General features: G+C 37.7%; 1 protein-coding gene across 5 annotated transcripts in view; it reads right to left on the bottom strand.

The window, feature by feature from the left end:
* Window positions 1–22,409, bottom strand: part of LOC129733951 (band 4.1-like protein 4) — a 365,660-nt gene that overhangs the window by 187,103 nt on the left and 156,148 nt on the right. For all 5 annotated transcript variants that reach the window (XM_055695585.1, XM_055695589.1, XM_055695588.1 and 2 more), the window contains exon 2: window positions 19,777–20,483. In XM_055695585.1, coding sequence (XP_055551560.1) covers window positions 19,777–19,860 — 84 coding nt within the window. In that variant the 5' untranslated portion in view covers window positions 19,861–20,483. The remainder of the gene's footprint in view (window positions 1–19,776; window positions 20,484–22,409) is intronic.

Below are 22,409 nucleotides of genomic sequence, written 5' to 3'. Positions count from 1 at the left end.
GATATTTTTTGTTCAAAATTTCGAAGCGAATGTACAGCAACGTACCTGCAATTTATTGGATATAACATACAATTCTACTTTGCTTGCAGTAGCACTCGGTGCCCTGGGCTATGCGGGTCTGTATTAAGTTACCAATTAATATTTTATGTCTGATCTACGTGTAGCCGTGTAATTACGCTGCAAAATCAAACAGTTGCCCTAATAGTTATTGTCATTCCGGGCATTCCCTCCGAAAGCCATTGTGATTCCAATCAGCTTTAACGCGCTAAGTACAGCCCTCGGTTGTGGAGGATTCCCTGAAAGCTCCTCCTCTTCCGTAATTACAGCTCATTACCGACAAGTTGCAGAATTATGGAGCCGTTATTATTAACACGCTTCACGCCTGCCCTTTTCCTTGTCCGAAAGGATCTGGAAGAATCTCGGGTCTTTGTATGCAAAATTCCCCTTTTCGTGTCTGCAGATAAAAAAAGTCTTCTTCGCCAACATCGCCAACAACTGGCTGTCGCTGTTTGTATCGTAATTATAAACAGTAATTGCCAATATTAAGAAAAATCAAATCGCCTTTAATCGACAATTATTATCGCTCTGTTTGTATCTGGCGGTCGCAGCAGCGCACCGCTGCCGCGTTTCATTATTGGCTTGGTGTCATAAAACGGCCGCGGCGGTGGTGTGGATCCACGGGCCGCTGCGCCTCAAAGACATGGCGCAAACAAATTACCCTAGATCGAATCAGCTACCGGTTGTATCACGCTAAACAAGCGTACGCGCAACAACAACGGCGGCGGCTTAAAGGAACTTGAGCACTTGGGGTACCTAAAGCGTGCACCAATCAAGGTGTTAGCCATTGGCACCCATCGATACGGACTGCACCACTCTGACTGGTAGGAACGCGAGAAAACTACATTCGGTTCGGTGTTTGGCTGTGTCATGCAGTTGGTGCTGCAGTGGCGTGTTCACACTGTGGTACATTCATTTTGCCATTTTTTAACAATCATATAATAATGCTTTTTTTGCTAGGGAAATAGCGAATAGATAATATCTTTATCAATTTGTGAATTGAAGAAGCATAAAATTGGTTGAGTTCTCAAGTGCATATTGTGATCGTGATATTGTGAAAATATGATATGTGTCATCAATGCTGAGAAGTCATCGCGAGACGTCTGAAAATATTAGAGCTTTTCTATCTTTTTTCAAATTTGAATGAGAAAAGCAATACGATGGAGCAAATACTGATGAATATGTAGAACAGTAGTAGAAGTAACATTTTCTATTATTTGACTTTGGTTTAGGCACTTTTTTGATACTAATCAAATTCCAGTGAGGCTATTACTTCAATCACAAATCATGAAGCACTTATAGCGACTATCTTTCTAAGTGCCTTTGGTTTCGGATACTTCAAAATTAAGTTTGGAAAATTGGATTTTTTTATCGATATACTATTGAACGGGGTAAAATCGATTAATTTTCATAATAGTTTCCTATAAACTTAAATCTATTGATGTACCTATTCAGTACATTTTTGGTTTTTTTTTTATTTCAGATTCTACTCATATATCTACTCAACTATATATTAGGACGAACTTATATTGGACTGTCGAAGCTGCAAAATCAAGAGTTGAGGACCAATATTTTTTCCTAGTTTTAAATATTTTGATTTGTAATATATTTATATTTGTATTTATTTGTATGAAAAGATGAGAGGGTTTTATGCCTATTTGAGGAGGAATAATTATATTTATTCTACTCAAACAGGCTTTTTCCTACTCCAACAGAATTTTCGGCCCCGTTATGCTTTTTGCGATTGGGCCTTCTACAATTACTATTACTATCTACTATATTGAAATTGATATCAAGAATAAAAAAACCTTAATTTTGTTTTGTTTTTTTTTTGTTTTTTGTTTTTTTTTCATGGATTTCAATAATTTTTTTCGTTCCTAATAACAATTTGTAGTGTTATGTATAAAATTAAATCTAAGAGTAGAAAACTTGAATATTTCTTCCTTAAACTTTATCAAATATCAATACTGTTTTTCGGGTCTTAGTTCTTAAAGTTACAAATATCCCTTAAATTATCTTTCTTCAGTTCCGTCGATATTATAAAAACAATCTATTCAGATATTTAAATGATATCGAAACAATAACAAAATTACGAAAGCTTGACTTGTTTACAACTCGCATTCTCGTGACACGGTCTGGATAGAATTCTGCCCCCATGACCCGACTAGCAACAGCACAAACATCTCGGCCAAGATTACACGCTGTTTTCCTTGTCATTTAAGTGACTCAACATCTTCGGACAAGACAAAAAGAAAGCAAACGAAAACTCACCACCCACTAAACCCTGTCGTCGTTGTCACCCTTTGGCACCTACCCATTTATCGTTTGTGTCAGCCCAAAGTAAACGTACCCTTGATTCGGTAAACACAAGCCCGTACCGGAGAGAGTGAAAAGTGCAAAGGACTGGTATCACGGGCTGACTCGACTCCGAATCAAGTCCCGAAACAAAATAGTAGGAGGGTGGTATCCAAGACACGACCGCATAGTTGACGTAGGACTACAATAATTTTATATATTTATTTTGAAACTATGTTTGATTTGAGCTCGTTTTACTTTTGTAGTTTGCTTGATTTATTTTAACCAATTTAAGCTCAATATCTTCAAAAGGAAAGTATTTTGGTTCGGGTGGTAATATCAAGTATCTAGGTCGTCAGCCCAAATTCATCAAGCGACACTTCAAACGACTTGGAACTAAAACTAGTTCATTGGTGGCCATTTCTACTGTTAAGGTCGTCTTTGACCACTTAAAAAGTCAAAAAAGTCATGAAAAAAACCGTTCATTTTTGGCATGGTTCGATTTTGGCCACAGAAAAAAATCTGGCGTGTTGCCAAAATCGAACGGGGTCTGTATTTTGATTATTTCTTTGGAGCACTCTAACTTAGAAGAAAAAATATTCTCTTTAACATTCACAATGGTCCAGAAACCAAATTTAGGAGGAAATTTGGGTCTAGAGCTCTATAGCAATGTTTTAGGGAAACATTTTTTTTTACAAAGTTACTTAAAATTATTGGAGCTATAAAATTGTAGAACAAGATTTTCTATCTACAAAAATAAAAAGTTATATATTTGATAGCATCGAAAATTTTGGTCACCCTAAAATATTGCTATAGAGCTCTAGACCCAAATTTCCCCCTTAAATTTGGTTTCTGGACCATTGATGAATACCTTTTATTCTAATACAGCGAATTTTCTTCATTACGCGAAAAGGCAACCTTCTATAAAATATTTAATTGAGTGCGATTTAGTAGAAATTAAACTTCCTTCTATACCTATTTGATTTGTTGAAGTTGGCTCACTCATCGATCACAAAGCGGCAAAGATGTCACATAATTTTTTTTTCCTTCAGTTTCAAGCGCGTGGAAAAATATCGATAACGAAGTACAGTTTTAGTAGAAAATGAATATTTATAAAAATTTGAAATTGACATAGAATTTTATGAACATGGTAACATTCAATTCAGGTCAATTTAATCATTTTATCAGTATATAGAATCAATCAGAAAAAAATTTATCAGTTTCAAGATACCTACGAACAACGAAGATACCATATTTGAAAGTTATATGTCCGTTATCTTCTAAAATAAACTGGGCTAGAGTGATGCACAACATTAGCCTCAGCAATTAATGTTTGCATAGCGTTGTTCAATTACAAGTAAGGTTATGGAAATAATATTTTCTTGCAAATGCTAATTCAAAAAAAAAAATTCAGTTGAAAAATACAAATTCTAATGTCGGAACTCTAATATCAAGATGAAATGAATTTGGTTTTCCTCTATACCGCCACCGCGGGATGCAACTAGTATTGTCATATTGGACTAAATTCATTTAGCTAGTAAAATATAATCATCAGTACAGCTCGTTTAACTACCTATACAAAGATCTGTACGGAGCATTTTGGTTTTCTATTGTCTTTTTAATACCCTATATTCAGTTATTTAAATAAATCTGAAAAAAAGCAGAGTGTAGAGTTCAAAAATAAAACAACGCATTTTGTTGTCCCCGGCGGCGCAGAATATTTTGCGGCACCCGAAAAATCATATTGAATTCTGATATTTGCTGCTATACGAAACAAGAAGATGACAATTCAAACGGCAATTCAATTGTATTCTACGCCCCACTGTGCGTCAACAGCGGCGATGTAGTTTCTCTTGGCTTGACTGCACAAAAATGAATTTCGAGTTTTCCTGCACTGATAGACGACGAGTAACCAGCGCTCTGTTCATACATTGCTCGGCGCAGTACTGTTGCCTGTGCCATCATATTCTCCTTCAAGACATCAGTTTTATTAACATTAACATATTTAATAACAGTAAAACGTAATACTGTCTGATAGTGGAGGTGGTTACGAACTTTCCGAAAAAGCTTCACCTACAAGACATCAAAATAGTCTAGGCTCATGGAAGCTAACATTAGTTGACCTATTGGGACGGGGAGATTCTGTCAAATTTTTTTTTGCCACTGCTATACAGGATATCTCAGCAGGCAGTTGGTGTCTATTCATGAAGTCTGTGCCAGGCGTGCTCGCATATGATTGGTACATTGTTGGTGAAAATTCGACCTTGAAACTTTTATTCAATTTTAACTGTTTAACAATGAAGTGATAATGAAAATTGAAAAATCACAAAATTGTCCATCATTTTATCAATCCAACGACATATTGACTATTGTGATCCATCATGTGGTTACATCAGCATAACCGTTTGAAATCTTTCATTCCGACGTTACATCTTGGTTTTAGTATTCGCGGAATGTATGTATCTCGATATAGTGCGGTTAGACGTAGTCCTACGTCAAAAAAAAATTGTCCATCATTTTATCAATCCAACGACATATTGATCATTGTGATCCATCAAGTGGTTACATCAGTATTAACGTTTGAAATCTTTCATTCCAACGTTACATCCTGGTTTTAGTTTTCGCAGAATGTATCTCGATATAGTGCAGTTAGACGTAGTCCTACGTCAAAAAAAAAAGATCCACTCCCACACCGTACCATCGGCATTTCTAATTTGCATGTTTGCTCTGCGGTCCGTGCTCCGGCGGTCTTTTTCGGGCGGCCGGCCCACCTTCAATTTCCACCAGTCTAAGCACAAAATATCAGGCAAGATGTTCGGAAAAGTGTGATGCCATGCTCACTTTGCGGCCGACTGGACGGAATAACTAAGTCCGGGTTCGGGGGAAAAAGCAAACGACGAATCCGGCAGCTTTGTTTGTTTTATGAGCTTTCCGCTCGGAAGGTTTGAGGCTGGTGCCGGGCCATCATTTTACCTTTTTTTCTCTTATAGTTACCAGTCATTCTTCTACGTTTCTTTTACGACCGGTAACACCGTTCGCTCGACAGCATACCAAATAGAATATGCAAACAATCTTGGACCAATAGATAGAAGAGAGAGAGAGAGAGAGAGAGAGAGAGAGGGAAAAAAGGCAGAAATCAAACTGTCAAGGGATGAGACCGTATTGTAGCGGACGAATAAAAGGAAAAGTGGACACGTGAAAATGACTTGCTCGAAATTGTGCCGAACTGTGAAACTGTGTTGCACAGCAGAGGAAAAAAAAGTAACGGCGAAAATTGATTTAGGGAGGGACATCACGATAAGGTTCTGGGCAAGAAATGGCACCCGTGTGGATGGACAGCAGTTTAGTTTTATAGCCGGTGCTAAAAACAATTTATGCCCCGGGAATGATGATGGTTCAAGCTCGTTCCAGCCGTCCCTCAAACAGAACAGAATTTACATCGAGCGAAAGGAGAACTTAAGCAATAATGGTGATTCGCGGAATTGTTTTCGACCTAGCGGTGCATTTCTAATTTATTGTTTTATTTTCGTCATTTGGCGAAAAAAAAATTTTTCGTTTCCCTGCTGCTGACAGATGGGTGTTTTTTTTCTCTTACGGCAATGGCTATTAATGTTAATTTTGGCGATGTTTCGTTTATTTTTTTTTTGCCTTACTACAGCAAGGTTCTTTGTCAAAAACCGAAGGGAAAAATGATGCGTAATGATGTGTATTTACTAATTTATCTTAACGTAATGTTCGTATTACTGAACAATAATCATCGGTGACTTTTTTTAAGCAAATCACCAGAGGCAATCGTAGACCTTTTCCAATTTTATTTACTGACTCGAGCGAGTCCATTGTTCGCAAGATAGGTTATTTTCTGGTTAGCTTTCTCCGTTTACAGCTCAGTTGACATGAACCCCTCAACTGTTGCCCTTTTGAATAGTTACCAATCGCATTCAATTTGTCCTTGGCCAAGGGCGCTGTTTCACCAGAGTGTAAGCTGTCCTTCCAACATAAACCGATTTATTGTTTGCTGACTGATAGACAGATAGATCACGTTTCGAGCAAGCCGTTTTTTCCTTTGTCCAACAAAACCTTAAATAATTCAATTCCAATTTGAAAATTCCCTACGACACCCGGCACTCCCATCATTGCTAGTGTCTGTCTACACAGCATAAATTTCTTCGCTGGATGGCGCGAAACAAAAAGTTTGAACTGCTTCCAGCCAGTTTCGAAACGACAATGAAGGTTCTCTGTGCAAATCTACGACCCAGCCATAAATGGCCATACGAGATGCAAACAAATGAAAACCCTAGGCAGCGCCAAACTAGAAAACAATAAGCAGATAACACCACGATAGCGGGGAATTGAATAAATTTGATTTTAAATTCAAATAAATTTTAAAATGAAACGCGAGGCGCAAAATAAATAGAAGCGCGCGCTTCCATTCATGGCAATGCCGATGCTCCTGCGAGCTTACTCGCCGTAGGACTGTTCACAATATTTATAAGTAGAAGTTGGGACCCGGCGCAAAGGCGCGCGCACGCGGAGATCTTGAAGATTACATTAATTTTCTTCCCCGCATACGCGGGTAAGAAGCTATCGGACCAACCCGTTCGCCGTACAAATCCCAGATGAAAAAACGGGTCGGACGATTGTGGGTGAAAAGGGCGGACACCATCGTCGTCGGGCGAGCTTCGGTAGCAATTGTTCTGGGCCGTGGACCCTCAGACCGGGCAGAACAGGTCAATAGCTGCCACGCACAAATGCCCTTGCCCGGAAGAGACGGTTCGACAGCAGGATTCGAGGCACAGGTGCACTTCGTGTTACGATGATGTTTTTTCGCAGGGTTTCAGCTCAACTTACAAATTTGCATTAATCACAAAAATGGTAGATTTTAAAGGTGATTGATTTTTAGAATGTTGTTTCATTTAATGTACAACTGAAAGTAAAAATTTTCATGTTCATTGCCGAATCCTTCCAAGCATATGAATCAATGATATAGGACAATCACGAATCTATCGGTGAGACCTAGCCTTACTCATTCAAACTTATTATTTGTTAATATAGTTTTACAGGAACAGTTCAATTTAAAAAAAAAATAACACCTTGATAATTTCTGCTGGATTTATTTTTCACTCTTGGTATTAAACATTTGGTAGCCGAACATTTGAAGCTTAACATTCAAACACATAGGAATATACAATGATACATACACATTCAAATAACATATAAAAAATATTTTGTTAATATTTGACGTATCACGTTAATAATTGCGTGTAAGCATTTTGAATGAAATACACTAAGGACGCTTTTTACGCGTTTTTTTGAAGTAGAATATTCCCCTCAGGAAGTTCGGCTACAAAGGGATGTAAAATGAAAATCTAAAACCGAAAAAAGTGAAAAATATGTTTAGTTTCAAATGCTAATAAATCGGTTAGTATTCGATGGATTTCCTTCGTTCTTGCAGCAATAAATTGGAAAATCTTCTGAGATTCTGCCCAAAAGAAGATAATTGTAATTTTATTATTCACACTATTGTACTATTGAAAATAGTCAGGCCTTGTCAAAACGAAAAATTCGACCTCTGATTGGTCGTTATTTTTTTTTTTTTTTAAGGGGGGATTTGTTAGTAGCTTAAGTATTTATGATAAATATTAGTAAATAATGAGTATGTGTGTCCAATCACAAATGGTGACTTCTCAACACTGTTAGAAATTTGTAATTTTAATTGTTAGGATTTGTTTGCTTTCGCAATTAGGACTTATCATTCGTAGGGATTTAAACCTACTTGTCAGAAAAGGGGAAGTAAACTTACAACTAACTTAATTGCTAACTTATTGGCTATAAAGAGAGCTTATCGTAGCAATTGAGGATTGCAACGATTTTTGTCGAAAATTGTTAATAATTTTATTTGACATAGCTTCTAATGGTTCAACACCAGTAAGTCTATGTAATTCGAGTGTACCAAACCAAGGAGGACGCTTCAAAATCATTTTCAGAATTTTATTCTGAATCCTTTGGAGCGTTTTCTCCCTTGTTGAACAGCAACTTGACCAGATCGGTACAGCATAAAGCATTGCTGGTCTAAAAATTTGTTTGTAAATCAAAAGTTTGTTCTTTAAACAAAGTTTAGAATTCCTGTTAATAAGAGGATATAAACATCTCGTATATTTGATGCACTTGGCTTGTATACTCTCAATGTGCTCTTTGAAAATAAGTTTTTTATCATAAATTAGTCCCAAGTACTTAACCTTGTCGGACCAACTTAAAATAACCCCATTCATCTTGACAACGTGATTATTGTTTGGCTTGAGGAAAGAAGCCCTAGGCTTATGAGGAAAAATTATCATTTGAGTTTTAGAAGCATTGGGAGAGATTTTCCACTTTTGCAAGTAGGAAGAAAAAATATCTAAACTTTTCTGTAATCGACTGCATATGACGCGAAGGCTTTTTCCTTTTACGGAAATGCTTGTGTCATCGCAGAACAATGACTTTGTGCATCCTGGAGGCAAATCAGGAAGATCTGAAGTGAATATGTTGTACAGGACTGGACCCAAGACTGAACCTTGAGGTACACCTGCTCTGACAGGAAATCTATCAGATTTTGAATTCTGATAGACAACCTGCAGAGTTCGATCAGTAAGATAATTTTTTAAAATTTTGATTAGGAAAATTGGAAAATTAAAAGTGTTCAATTTCGCAATCAAACCTTTATGCCAAACACTGTCGAATGCTTTTTCTATGTCTAAAAGAGCAGCTCCAGTGGAATAACCTTCAGATTTGTTAGCCCGTATCATATTAGTAACTCTGAGCAATTGATGAGTTGTGGAATGCCCATGGCGAAATCCAAACTGTTCATTTGCAAAAATTGAATTTTCGTTGATGTGTGACATCATTCTGTTAAGAATAATTTTCTCAAACAGTTTACTTATTGAAGAAAGCAAACTGATTGGCCGATAACTTGAAACTTCAGCTGGGTTCTTATCCGGTTTTAAAATTGGAGTATTTTTTGCATTTTTCCATAATTTGGGAAAATATGCAATTTTGAAGCAGCAATTGAAAATTTTTACTAAAAATTCCATTGTGCTCTCAGGGAGATGTTTGATTAGTATATTAAATATTCCATCGTCACCAGGTGCTTTCATATTTTTGAAATTTTTAATAATTGATTTAATCTCATTCAAGTTAGTTTCAATTATTTCTACAGGTAAAAAATTCTGGGAAGAAATTAAATCAAATTGACGTGTGATTTCTTTTTCAATTGGACTCACAAAATTCAAATTTGAGTTATGAACACTCTCGAACTGCTGAGCCAGTCTTTGAGCCTTTTGTTCATTGGATACAAGAAAACGTTCACCATCTTTTAAAACTGGAATAGGCTTTGAAGGTTTCTTAAGAATCTTCGACAGCTTCCAAAATGGTTTTGAATATGGTTACAATTTTTCAACTTTAGTCTCAAAATTTTGATTTCTCAGAAGAGTAAATCTATGTTTAATCTCTTTCTGTAAATCTTTATAAATAGTTTTAAAAACAGGGTCACGAGAACGTTGATATTGACGTCTGCGGACATTTTTCAAACGAATTAGAAGTTGAAGATTTTCGTCAATTATTGATGAATCAAATTTCACTTGAGCCTTTGGAACAGAATAATTCCTGGCATCAACAATTGCACATTTTAATGCTTCCAAAGCGGAATCAATATTCACTTCGTTTTGCAAATCAAGCTCATTATTGAAATTTCTCTCAATATGAGTTTTGTATCTTTCCCAATTAGCCTTGTTATAATTAAAAACAGAGCTCATAGGGTATAAAACTGATTCATGTGATAAAGAAAAAGTTATTGGAAGATGGTCAGAATCAAAGTCAGCATGTGTGATCAAATCACTACATACATGACTTTGATCTGTTAGCACCAAGTCAATTGTTGAAGGGTTTCTTACAGAAGAAAAGCATGTAGGACTATTCGGAGACAAAATAGAATAGTATCCTGAAGAACAATCATTGAATAAAATTTTGCCATTGGAATTACTTTGAGAATTATTCCATGAACGATGTTTAGCGTTAAAATCGCCGATTATGAAAAATTTCGAACGATTTCTGGTGAGTTTTTGTAAATCACCTTTAAAATAATTTTTGGGCTCGCGTGTGCATTGAAATGCTAAATATGCTGCGGCAATAAATAAAATCCCAAGTTCAGTTTGAACTTCAATTCCCAAAGTTTCAATAACTTTCGTCTCAAGATGGGGAAGAGCACGATGTTTGATTCGGCGAAGAATAACAATTGCAACTCCACCGCCGGAACCCTGAATCCTATCATATCTATGAACCACGTAATTGGGATCATATTTTAATTTAATGTTAGGTTTCAAAAATGTTTCAGTAATAATTGCAATATGCACATTATTTAATGTTAAAAAATTAAAAAGCTCATTCTCATTGGCCTTCAATGAGCGAGCATTCCAATTTAATATTTTAATTGTTTTATTTAAAATCATTGCTAAATTTTAAATTAGAAACAATTTTAATAGTAAAATTTGTGCCTAATTGAATGGCTTCAAACATTGATTTTGCCTGCAACATGGCGTTCATAAGATCGAACATTGCCTGTTGCAAAAAAGAAAGTTTACCTGCCGTAATAGGCCCCAGGCAGTTGACATTAGAAAAAATATTTTCGGCAGCAATATTAGCTGGAGTAATAGGTGTACAATTATTTTCTAGCGTGATTTGCTTACCCATATTAACGGTCACTTTCGAACTACCAACACTAGGCGGTATAATGTTCGAACTACCTGTAACCTGTGCATAAGTTAAACGGGTATGCAAAGGAGTAGGTAAACTATGCGTCACTGGTACGCTTGGAGAATTTTGTTTTGAAGTTGGTTTTAATTGGAAATTGAATTTTGTTTACCTTGCCTTGCCTTAACAATTGCTAAACGGACTGGGCATCGATAAAAATTTGACATATGGTTGACGTTACAATTCGCACAGCGAAAATTTTTACTCTCTTTCACAGGACATGTGTCCTTTTTGTGAGAAGAGTCTCCACAATTAAGACATTTTGGTCCATGTTACAGAATTTGGAACCATGGCCATAACGTTGGCAAATACGGCGTTGGGTGATATGCTTTTCACCTCCGCCATACTTCCTATAAATTTCCCACTTTACACGCACATTATGCAATGCATGTGCTTTTTCAAAAAATTTTAAGTTGTTAACCTCATTGCGGTTAAAATGAATTAAATAATTAACAAGGGAAATTCCAGTTCTCTGACTGTTTTCGCCTCGTGATTTTTGTTTCATTAGAATTACTTGGGTAGGGGCTATGCCAAGTAATTCTGTTAAAGTAAGTTTGATCTCATCAACGGTTTGATCGTTGGTGAGACCTTTCAAGACAACCTTGAACGGCTTGGCGTTCTTGGTGTCATATGTAAAAAATTTGTACATCTTGTCAGTTAAATACTGAACAAGACGATCACGACCCTTTACTGAGTCGGCTAATAAGCGGCATTCACCTCTACGGCCAATTTGATAGGTAACTTTAACGTCAGAAACAAACGTTGAAAGTTCCTTTTTGAATATATTAAATTCAGAAGAAATAGTTACCACAATAGGTGGAACTTTCTCCTTTTTTAAAGATTTTATATTTTGTATAGTTTCATTATTGGTAACTTCCATTTCACCAGCTTCTTGTTCAGGCAAAATATCAAAAGGATTGTCACTACAGTGTGAAAGTGAATGCTATCGCCAACAAGCTCGTCTTGGCGCACAACATCGGAGCCAGCATGGTAAGCCCGCACGAGGACATGGTTCAACAGACTATCACCCAGCAAGAACATCAAATCCACGACATTCCTGCGGCCAGCCAGGTATCAGAGAGGGAAGTGAATACTGCGGTTAAATGTGGCAAAAATATGAAAGCGCTAGGAAACGATGTCATCTTCAACCTGGTACTGAAGAAACTGTCCAGCAAAGCTTACGGTATTCTGGCGGCCATCTTCACAAGATGTTTTGAGTTGGAACACTTTCCGACCAGATGGAAAACAGGGAAAGTTTTTTCCATTCTGAAGCCAGGAAAGGACCCGTCTCTACCGACAAGCTACAGGCCCATCACACTGCTGTTAGCGGTGAGCAAGGTATTCGAAAGGCTCATACTCCAGCGCATGTCGGGGCACATCGAAGAGCACGAGGTCATCATACCGGAACAGTTCGGTTTCCGGAAAGGGCATTCCCCCGTTCAACAGCTGGTTCGAGTGGAAAACATCATCTACCGAAACAAATCACTCTCCAACAACACTGCCATGGCTCTACTAGACGTCGAAAAAGCATTTGACAATATGTGGCACGACGGGCTGATTCACACACTTGTCCAGTCCAGGTTCCCGTTGTACCTGGTCAATATGGTGAGGAGCTACCTGAGCAATCGGCATTTTCGAGTTCATCTCTATGGAACGGACTCGGAACAACAATGCATTCCAACTGGAGTACCACAAGGCAGCTTATTGGGCCCAATCCTCTACAGCATATTCACATCAGATGTGCCTCCACTTCCCAGTAGGTGCAAATTGTCGCTGTATGCGGATGATAGCGCGATACTGGCAAATGGACGAATGCCAAAGGACTACCGAGCCCGGCTGCAGCGTGGGGTAACTGCATACGTAACCTACCTTGCCAGCTGGAAAATCAAAGTCAATGAAGCTAAAACTCAAACAATAGTCTTCAAGAATCGACAATCGCAAAAACTCTCACTACGATCAACGGTCATCTTGTCGAATGGTTCAGCAAGGCAGGCTACCTCGGTGTAACCATCGACGAAAAAATGCTCTACAATGTTCACACAGACAGCCTCCGAAAACGATGCATCGGACTGATGAAGCAATCATACCCGTTGACATGCTGTAGGTCGCGGTTGTCGCAACGAAATAAAATTGCAATCTTCAAAATGATAGTCGCTCCGGTAGTAAACTATGCCACAGGAGCGGATAGAGAATTCCTACGCCAGTTTTGTGGAGAAGGCTCTCTCCTCAGAGCACCAACTCATTCGAGGTCTCGTAAATTAGGTTATAAAATTAAGTGTAAGTAGGATTTTCAAATTTAAATACTGATTGACACATCAAAATAATGAACATATTAAAATAGCAGTAACAGATATTAAAAATATTAACCAAAGAAACCGAAGTTGAAAACAAAAATTTTAAATCTCTTGAAATCATCATCATTGTACAAAAACAAAAAGAATTAAATAAAGACCAATTTTAATAGTTTTTAATACGAAGCCGCTCATAATAGTTCTAGACAGCGAAAACAGCAGTCGTCCTCCTAGCAGTGCTAGCAGTGCCGTGGATACCAGCGATAGCAGATAGCGGCCACAGCTGTGGCGTAGCAATGGATAGCGCACTAGTTGCAGCGGATTCCAGCAACGATAGCAGCTGGGCCAGCTGATGTAGGGACAGTGGATACCAATGGCAGCGTATAGCGGCCACAACTGTGGCATGGCTATGGATAGCGAACTAGTTGCAGCGGATCTAAGCATCGATAGCGGCTGATGCAGTGAGGCACTTTAGTGAAATGCAGTCTCCGTGCGATAGTGGGCTCTAATAAATGCATTCAATGAAAAGTTGACTCATTTTGACAACACGTGAGCCGTCTAGTTTTAAGTGTTATATCAGCATTTCATTGTTTACTTTATCACAAGGAATACTTCATTCGCCCTGTCAGTGATAACGCGAAGATGTGATCGGCATCTTATCCGATACTAAAATGAACAACAAATTGTCCCTTTCAGGATGAAATAAAAATTTGATTAAAGAGTTAAATTTTTTGTTATGATTTAATTCACATTTTTAAATTTGTAAAAGTTATAAATTTTACTTCATCTCCGTGTCTCAAAATGTACTGAATTATCTTTTCCTTCAGTCATGAGCACGACATCCCTAAAAATTTCATCTCAAAATTTAAAAATTGTCAAGCCCCAACTACGCCAAGCAACTTACTATATTATTGAAAATGGTCAATCCTTGTTGAAGCGCAAAATTCGATTGATCTGATTAGTCAACGTTTATTTACTAAAAAAAAATGACTGACACTCAAGCAGCCGGGTTATCTTTTTTGTAAAAGTATTATACTTCAACCTTGCGGTCGTGGCTTTGCACACAACCCTCCTGTTATTTTCCCCCAAAAACGTCTATATGTTAAATTTGGTTTCATTCGCTTGATTGGTTCTCCTGTTGTACAGAAATTCGTGTTTCAGAATAGGAAGGAGTGTCGAACTACTACAGAAATATTTTAGTTTCAATGTCTATAGGGTGCGCCATAATTATTGCAGCAAGAAACAGAAGACCGTTAACCATGTTTTTGGCAAAGAGGAGTAAAACATTCGAAATGAAAATAATTAATTGAGTAAAAACAATTAACAAAATCAACAACTCAACAATGTGTCCTCCTTTAGCTCTGATGACAACTCGGATACGCTTAGGATGAGACCCACCATCGAGGCGGGCCGAATGTCATTTTGAGTTTCTTTCCAAGCTTTGAGCAGACTTCTTCAACTCGTCCAAACTTGTGTGTTTTCGTGAGCAGGTCTATGCTTCCAATCGAGAAGTCCATCACGTTGAGATCTGGCGAGTTTGGAAGTCATTCATCCTTGGTGATGACAGAGGTAAAGTTAGACTTGCGTTAGTCTTGAACGGTTTCCCAAAAAAAAAAAAATGAAAACACCTTAAAAGTTGCTGTAATTGTACATAGTTATATCATAATTAAACTATATTTTTCCATCATCAATTTTTTTTTACATTTTACATCAATTTTACATTTAATATCATCGTACAGGCCAATAAAAACATTGTTTTAGCCATTTTTACCATGATAAAGGGGGATTGTTATGAATCTTAACAGATTGATTAACAGATGTTTTTCATGGTAAAATTATTGTCGGTTGTAGGTTCAACAGCAAAAAACTATGTTAAAACATGGTAATGACGAAAAACGTTTGCTAGCTTACGGTAAAAAATACCATGTTTTTTATGGTTACAATAAAAACATTGTCCATTTACTGTTCTCACCGAAAAATACATCGTAATTTTTCATTCGGGCTTCTTTGTGTGAGCAATAATGAACATGAAACAAGTTAAAAGCAAGAAAGCAAAATAAAAATAAAAATGGCGGTAACGTTAAAATATCGACCGACTATGCATTTTTGTTGCAATAGTTATGGCGCACCCTGTATATGAATTAAACCGACAGAATGGCATTTTTATTTGTTTACATGTATTTCATTTCCTATAACTTAATTTTTTGTTTTAATTGTGATCGGATCGGATAGTAAGATTTCGAATTAACATAAGTGACACTCGCGGTGGTCCCCGTGGCTCTGTGGTCAGCGATGCAAAATTCATGATCTATAGGCCATAATACTGAAGTCAAAACACAGCAATCAATATGGGTCATTACATACGAAGTATACATGCCACATGGACATGAACATCAAAAATATCAATAAAAGTTGAGGGAATTCATCTAGTGTCGCTTTGGAAAAATCTTAATATTGGTGTCGATTGGAATTTGAAGAAAATAAACCAAACAATCCAGAAAAATATTATGTTTGACCTCAAGTGTTGCCATATAGATAATTTTTGTATTTGAAAACTAAATTTGCATTTTTCGGCAAATTCGACTAATTTTATTTTGAAATTGATCTTTTAATTGTATTAGTCGGAAAATTTTACTTAAGAAACACTTATCACCCCGGAGTAATATAAGCCAATCTCGAGATAAAACATTTTCCCGAAAAGTTAATTATGAGATTTAACATTATTTTCGTCAATACGTTACAACTGGAGATTGGTTCATATCACCTCGGGGTGATAAGTGTTTTTTACGTAAAATTTTCCGACAAATACGATGGCATTATCAAATTTAATATTTTTTCTGGATTCCTTGCTGTTGTTTCTTCAAGAATCACCTAACAGTATTTTTCGGACGTCTTACGTCTATAAATTGTAGGAAATAGAAAAAAGTCGTTTTGCCAAAAAAATGCGTTATCTATGGGGCCATCCACATACCACGTGGACAGCTTTGGGGGGGGGGGGTGGCTAATGTCCACGGTCCATACATTTTTTTAGAATTTATATGGGCCGTTGTCCACGGAGGGGGATGGGGGGGGGGGTATCAAAATCGTTAAAAATCTGTCCACGTGGTATGTGGATGGCCCCTATACAGCGAGGCGTATTCTAATCGATTCAAAAATTGGGATTTCCCCCTCCCCCTTGACTTTGAGAAAAATCTGTGATTGTCGTGCAAGGGTTTGTGATTTTCTGTGGTCACTTCGTATGGAATGACCCATATCTAAAACCCAAAATCTATAATTCGAAATATAAACTGCAAACTCTAGAAACCAAAATCTAAAATTCTGAATTATAAATCAGAATCCAAATTTCCACATTTAAACTCTTGAATTCAAAAATCGTAACCAAAAACTGTCTCTGAAATCGAAAACTCAAGACAAAACATTTTTTTATACACTGGGGTCTTTTGTACGCGGGTTATTTTTATGCGGTTTTTTTATACACGTCTTTTTACGCGATTTTTTGAAATAATGCTGATTATTTTTACGCGTTTTATTAAGATAAGATTTTCTGTTTCATTATTCTAAATAATGCATATTTTGAATATATTTGCTGTTATTATCAAATAACAGGCAACTTCCGTTGATTCGGGAAAAAGGAATAAAAATACATTAATAATTGTGTAACGATAAAAAATATGGCAAAATCATTATGAAAAAGTTATTGTCATGTTTGTTCAATGAATTTTCGATTTGGAAGCACTATAAAGTCATTTTGTGTGTTTTGTTACCATTTTTATATCATCTTTCAAGTTAATATTTACTTACGTGCTAGGGTAATCGCTCCATTATTCATCCCAACCATGCTTGTCTTTTCTCCTCAGAAAACCTCTAGAGTGCAGGAGAACATCTTGCACTGCGAAAACAACTGCTCTCACTCTAAAGAGCAAATAAACGCTCATGCTAGAAGAGAGCGACAAACGATTTTTATCTGCTGAGCTTCCTGAAAGCACTGCGGTGAAATCTGAAATCTCTCTCTAGCGAGACAATGAACTATGGTGTACTTTCTCACACGTGTGGACATCACGCACAATAATTACACTGCAGAGCTATCTGCGGTGCGTTTCACAGTTGGTTTCTTGAGCATGGCAGAAGAGGAAAAGAGATTGGGAGAAAAAAAAAATTAGACGGCGTTGCTCGTGCCGCTCGTGCCGGTCGAATTTACTCTGGTGTAATTCGTATTCGCAGTGTAGCTACACGAGGTCTACACTTTTGCCCGGTAGGTTTTTTTTCACCTTCCGGACTACTCGCCGGTGGACACTGTTATGTACTTCTGAGTTTTCTCTGTAGAGTGATTCACCTCTCTTGTTTCTATCAGATGTGGGGTGAGCTGGAAGTGTGTTTGTCTCTCTGTAGGCTGGTTGAACCACTTTGGAGTGGAGAAAGAAGCAGTGTGATGAAAGCATTTGCTACACGCAGGCACATACTGGAAGGGAAGTGCGCGGTGAATTTTTTCTCCTCTCCTTTTACATACTAAGGAGAATGACAAGCATGATCCCAACAGCTAGATGCACCTATATTCATCTTATTTCTTTCATTTGTCCAATCTACCGTCCAATTTCTATTAATTTCGGAAGTAAATCTTTTTGCCTCTTGATTTCGTCATGTGGTTGAATGTTTTACGTTGAAAATATATAAAATTTGACGATTAATTGATCAAAAAGGCGTGACTAGATGAATATGGGTACTAAGATGAATATAGGAGCGATTACCCTATTATTTTCAATCGGATCTTTTAATTTAATGGAGTTTTTTCACGTGATTTTTGCAAATTATGCGGATTACGCGGATTTTTTCAACGCGATACAACCAACCGCGTAAAAAAAGACCCCAGTGTACTTCCATAATTCAGGATTAAGGTTAAGATTTTGTGCTGATTTGGAATCTTTAGAAACTTTTAATCACCATACAATTTTGAATGTTCAAAATGTAAAATCGAAAAAAAAATCAACGTGAGATTTCGCAGTTTGAACTTGGTATTTGATTTTTCTCTCCTTATATTACAGGAGTCCAGAAGTAAGTTTTTAGGTAGAGTAGAGAGGAATTTGAATTTTGTTTTATGTATTTTTTTTTCTTTTATTTTTTAACAGCAGCAGCATGATTTGAATTTGTTGAGATTGATCATGAATTAAAAAAATCAATTTCCTATTATTGATTATGTAATATGGATTGCAGATTCAGGATTATGAGTTGAAAATTGTTGTTTAATGTTTTATGAAATCTGGCTTCTTGATATCAGATGTTTTAAGATTCTTATCCTGGGTTCCTGATTTTGGTCGAACGTGAATTATAAGCTTTGTAGTAGGATTTGTAATCTCAAAAAAGATTTCCCAGGAAATACCCTGTCTCGGAATTCCCGCATTCTGGAAATAGAAATTTTAATTCCTGGAATACCAGGATTACCAAACTCCTTGAGAATTTACCCATGATTCGTTATAGTTTCCTATACAACAGCGTAAAAAAAAACTAAATACCATATTATACCGCCAAACTGTCGTCATTAATCTGTATAGCAGCACTAACACCCGGCTCTCTATAGAACAAACTAAAGGAATTGACACCTCAATTTCTAATGAAATATAGCAAGAGGTAGAATGGGCAATTCAAGAGTATTCTAGAGGTCAAACACCCGCGGCCGAATTAGGATTGATATCAAAATGTGATCAATTTTTATTGTTAGTTTTTTGAAAACATCTTGTGAAATCTGAATTTTGCTAATTTTTTGTTCATTCCCGGTTCCCGGAAATACCCGGGAAATGAGATTTTTCATTCGCGCTTCCCGGAAAATCAATTAAAGTTTTAATCGGTTTATTCGCAATGACAATCTTTGTCTGTTGTTGAAAGATAGTGATATGCATTCTGTCTCGTAGTATACATTCAAACAAAAGTGGTCCTTAACTCTCATTTCAGAACTCCTTGGGAGAATAAAAGATGTCAGCGCTAGGGAAGCAATAACAGTAATGTTTAAGATGTAGGACAATTGGAAGTGATGGAATATTGGAGTCTGGAGTGATTCTGATATGATCAAAACTGGTGCTTAATTTTGCTCCACTTTTCAACTTTTAAAACAGCTCAATTTATGTAGGTGACCAACCTATTTTCAATTTAGCAAATGTTAAGCAGACTCAGTCATGTCAATGCTTATGATGGGACCTGAATTGAATGAAATCGACCTAATTGAAGAAATAATCGGTTCCTTTTCTACGGAAGATATGCCTCGAATGCCCCCAATGCAACCCCCATAATTATACGCCGAAGAATGTTTGCAACAATTCAAGCAATCGATTTCGCTGAGCAGGAAGATCTTAACGGTGCTTACCTGTAATTCATGCAGAAAATCCGTCTCGTCCAGCAGCACAATCCGCAGCGCAATGGTCTTCGACGATCGACAAAGGCAGTACATCTTGACGGAATATATCACCGACGAATCAAACGAAAATAGAGAACAAAAAAAAAACAACCGCTATCACTCAACTCAACACCTGGCTTAGAAAATAATTTCACTTCCACACAATCAAACTTCCTACTGATTATGCAGCCTGGACACTGGTGGCCGCCTTAGCCGCGGACAACAACTGTTGGATCTTCTCAGACCTTGGCGTAGTCCCATCCATCATTACTTCTTTCACTCACTAACTCACTTTATTCTGCTCGGTTTGGCCGATGATCCTCCCGGCATGAGTGCATGTGACCACTTCTTGGCTTCCGAGGTTGTGTGGCACCGGCAGTCGAACGCAAGAGTCAAACCGCTTGTTGATTTATCACCTCTGCGACCTAAAAGGTACGCGTCACCCAACTAGCCTTCTTCTTTATCTTTATTCTTTCTTCCTCGGTGCTGTGCGCGGGTCGTCCAACAACGCTGCTGCTGCTGCTCTCGATCGGATCGGATCGGTTGATTGATTGATTGATTGATTGCTCGATTGAAAGTTGATAAATTATACGCCGGTAAGCTGGGGTCTATTGTTTGTTGTTATTAGCGAACTCCCGGCCTTCACGTAATTATCTCAGAAGATTTCAGCCGCCGATCTGAAAAAGGTAAAGGAAAGAAAGAGAAAGAGATAGAATGAAATGGACTGGATGAAGATTACGTAAGTGCGTGCGGTGATGGCTGGTGGAGCGTTTGAATTAAATTATTTCTCAGAACAGCCATCAATCCCCGGCAGTAGATAAATGTATGCAAGGGTCGTAACTCTCTTGGCAGTGGGATAACTATTCACCAGGAACCCGTTCTGCGGGCGGCCGGTGGAACCGGCGTGGTAACACCTAAATGTCAGCGAGGTTGAGAAGCTTGGCGGAGACAAATATATCGGCAGTTGATTAGACAGCTTAGGAGAGGTTTTTTTTTGAGGTTTTATTGGAACATTTCCATGACTCTGGGTAAATGTTTTGGTTGAAAGGTGTTTTATGATCATTTCTAGATAAATGTCATGGGCTGTTCCTGATTATAAAAAAATTTGATCCTGGTTATTAGAATAATCCTCAAAGATTATGTTTTTAAAAAATACATGCTTTTTATGAGTGATCTTGTTAAATCGTTAGTTTAGAAGATAATTATAAAATTTCGTTTTATTGATGATTTGATTGAACCAACTTATTTCTGAATATTAGCTGTTCTGCTTATTTTTTGCTAATGTTGTGGCATGAGAGATTTTAACACATGATTAAGAGTTTCTTTATTTTAATAATTACGAGTCAATAGAAATATTCTGCTGTCAAAGATGTGAGTTGGGACTATCTAAGGTGATGCTGTAAAATGAGTAGTGATTTCGGATTCTAATGAGCTCTAACCTTATTGTATTTTGGATAGAATGCCTTCTGGCACGTTTACTTGTTATGCTCTCTTTTCTAGAGCTATTTAAAATAACAATTACAATAAAATAAGTTCTTAATTACAATTATTTGTCCATAAACGATGCCATAATACATAAGAAAACATCACGGCAAACATGTCCTCCACGATCGTTCTCCATCGGTTCTATGGCAACCAACCAAATTGTCAGCTATTACCATCAAACCGATACGATCCCGAACCCCTACATTCTCCTCCAGGATATGTACTTGCCAAGTAAACTCCATTTTCTGCCAGCAGCAGTGTGTCGAGAAAATCATTAAACCCCGGTACACTTCACTTGCCGCCCGAAAACTCGGTCTATATTCTGCTTTCCGCTTCTAGTAGTAAAGTCACCCACTCGCTCCCCATCCTTCTTCCCCAGCCTGGCACGAGCGCTTGCCTATATCTACCGAGCGTGCGACTCTCGCGACACGATGCTCCCTTTGATGCCGAAGAGCTTTATCACATACATTCTTTGCGTTCTCTTTGAACTCGACAATTTAGAACCGCGCTCCTACCGCGCATTCGACCTCACACCCGCCCCGGGGGCTCAATGTTCCTTATTCGAATCCGAAGTGGGTTCACGTTACGCCGCCAGCCGTACGATGGGGTATCATATTTAGGGGAGTCAGGGGATATTTGATACTCGCGTTCATTGTTGGCACTGCGATGACACTTGGTGAAACTCCCACACGAAAAATAACAAGGTGCCAAGTGCAGTAATTAGAGAACGAAGTGGGACAGCTTCTTAACATAATTTAAAAACCGGCTTTAGAAGGGTGAGTTTCGGCTGAAGGTTACCGACTTTCCCAAACTTCGTCACCAGCTAATGTCAATACGCGTGCCGTGTCGAAAAGGGAAACGGGAATAATGAGGTGCCACGGAGCGACACAAGATCACGTAATAATGTTCGAATATTATTTTCCCCGAGAGAAATTATGCTGTAATGATACACTTCACCGCCCACGCCCACGCGCTACGCGAGACGAGGCGCGAGGCAAGGCGAAGAAGCTTGTGCATCACACGATTCGCAACATGTTTTCGGCACTGACGGCCTTGTCGTACAAAGGATTCCAGCAGACGACGTTCAGTGTCGCGTAAAGAGCGCTGCTTTACAAGAT

This window comes from Wyeomyia smithii, chromosome 1 (genome assembly GCF_029784165.1).
Source record: "Wyeomyia smithii strain HCP4-BCI-WySm-NY-G18 chromosome 1, ASM2978416v1, whole genome shotgun sequence".
Lineage (NCBI taxonomy): Eukaryota > Metazoa > Arthropoda > Insecta > Diptera > Culicidae > Wyeomyia > Wyeomyia smithii.
Note: the sequence above shows the minus strand (reverse complement) of the source record. Positions and strands in the feature narration are given on the sequence as shown.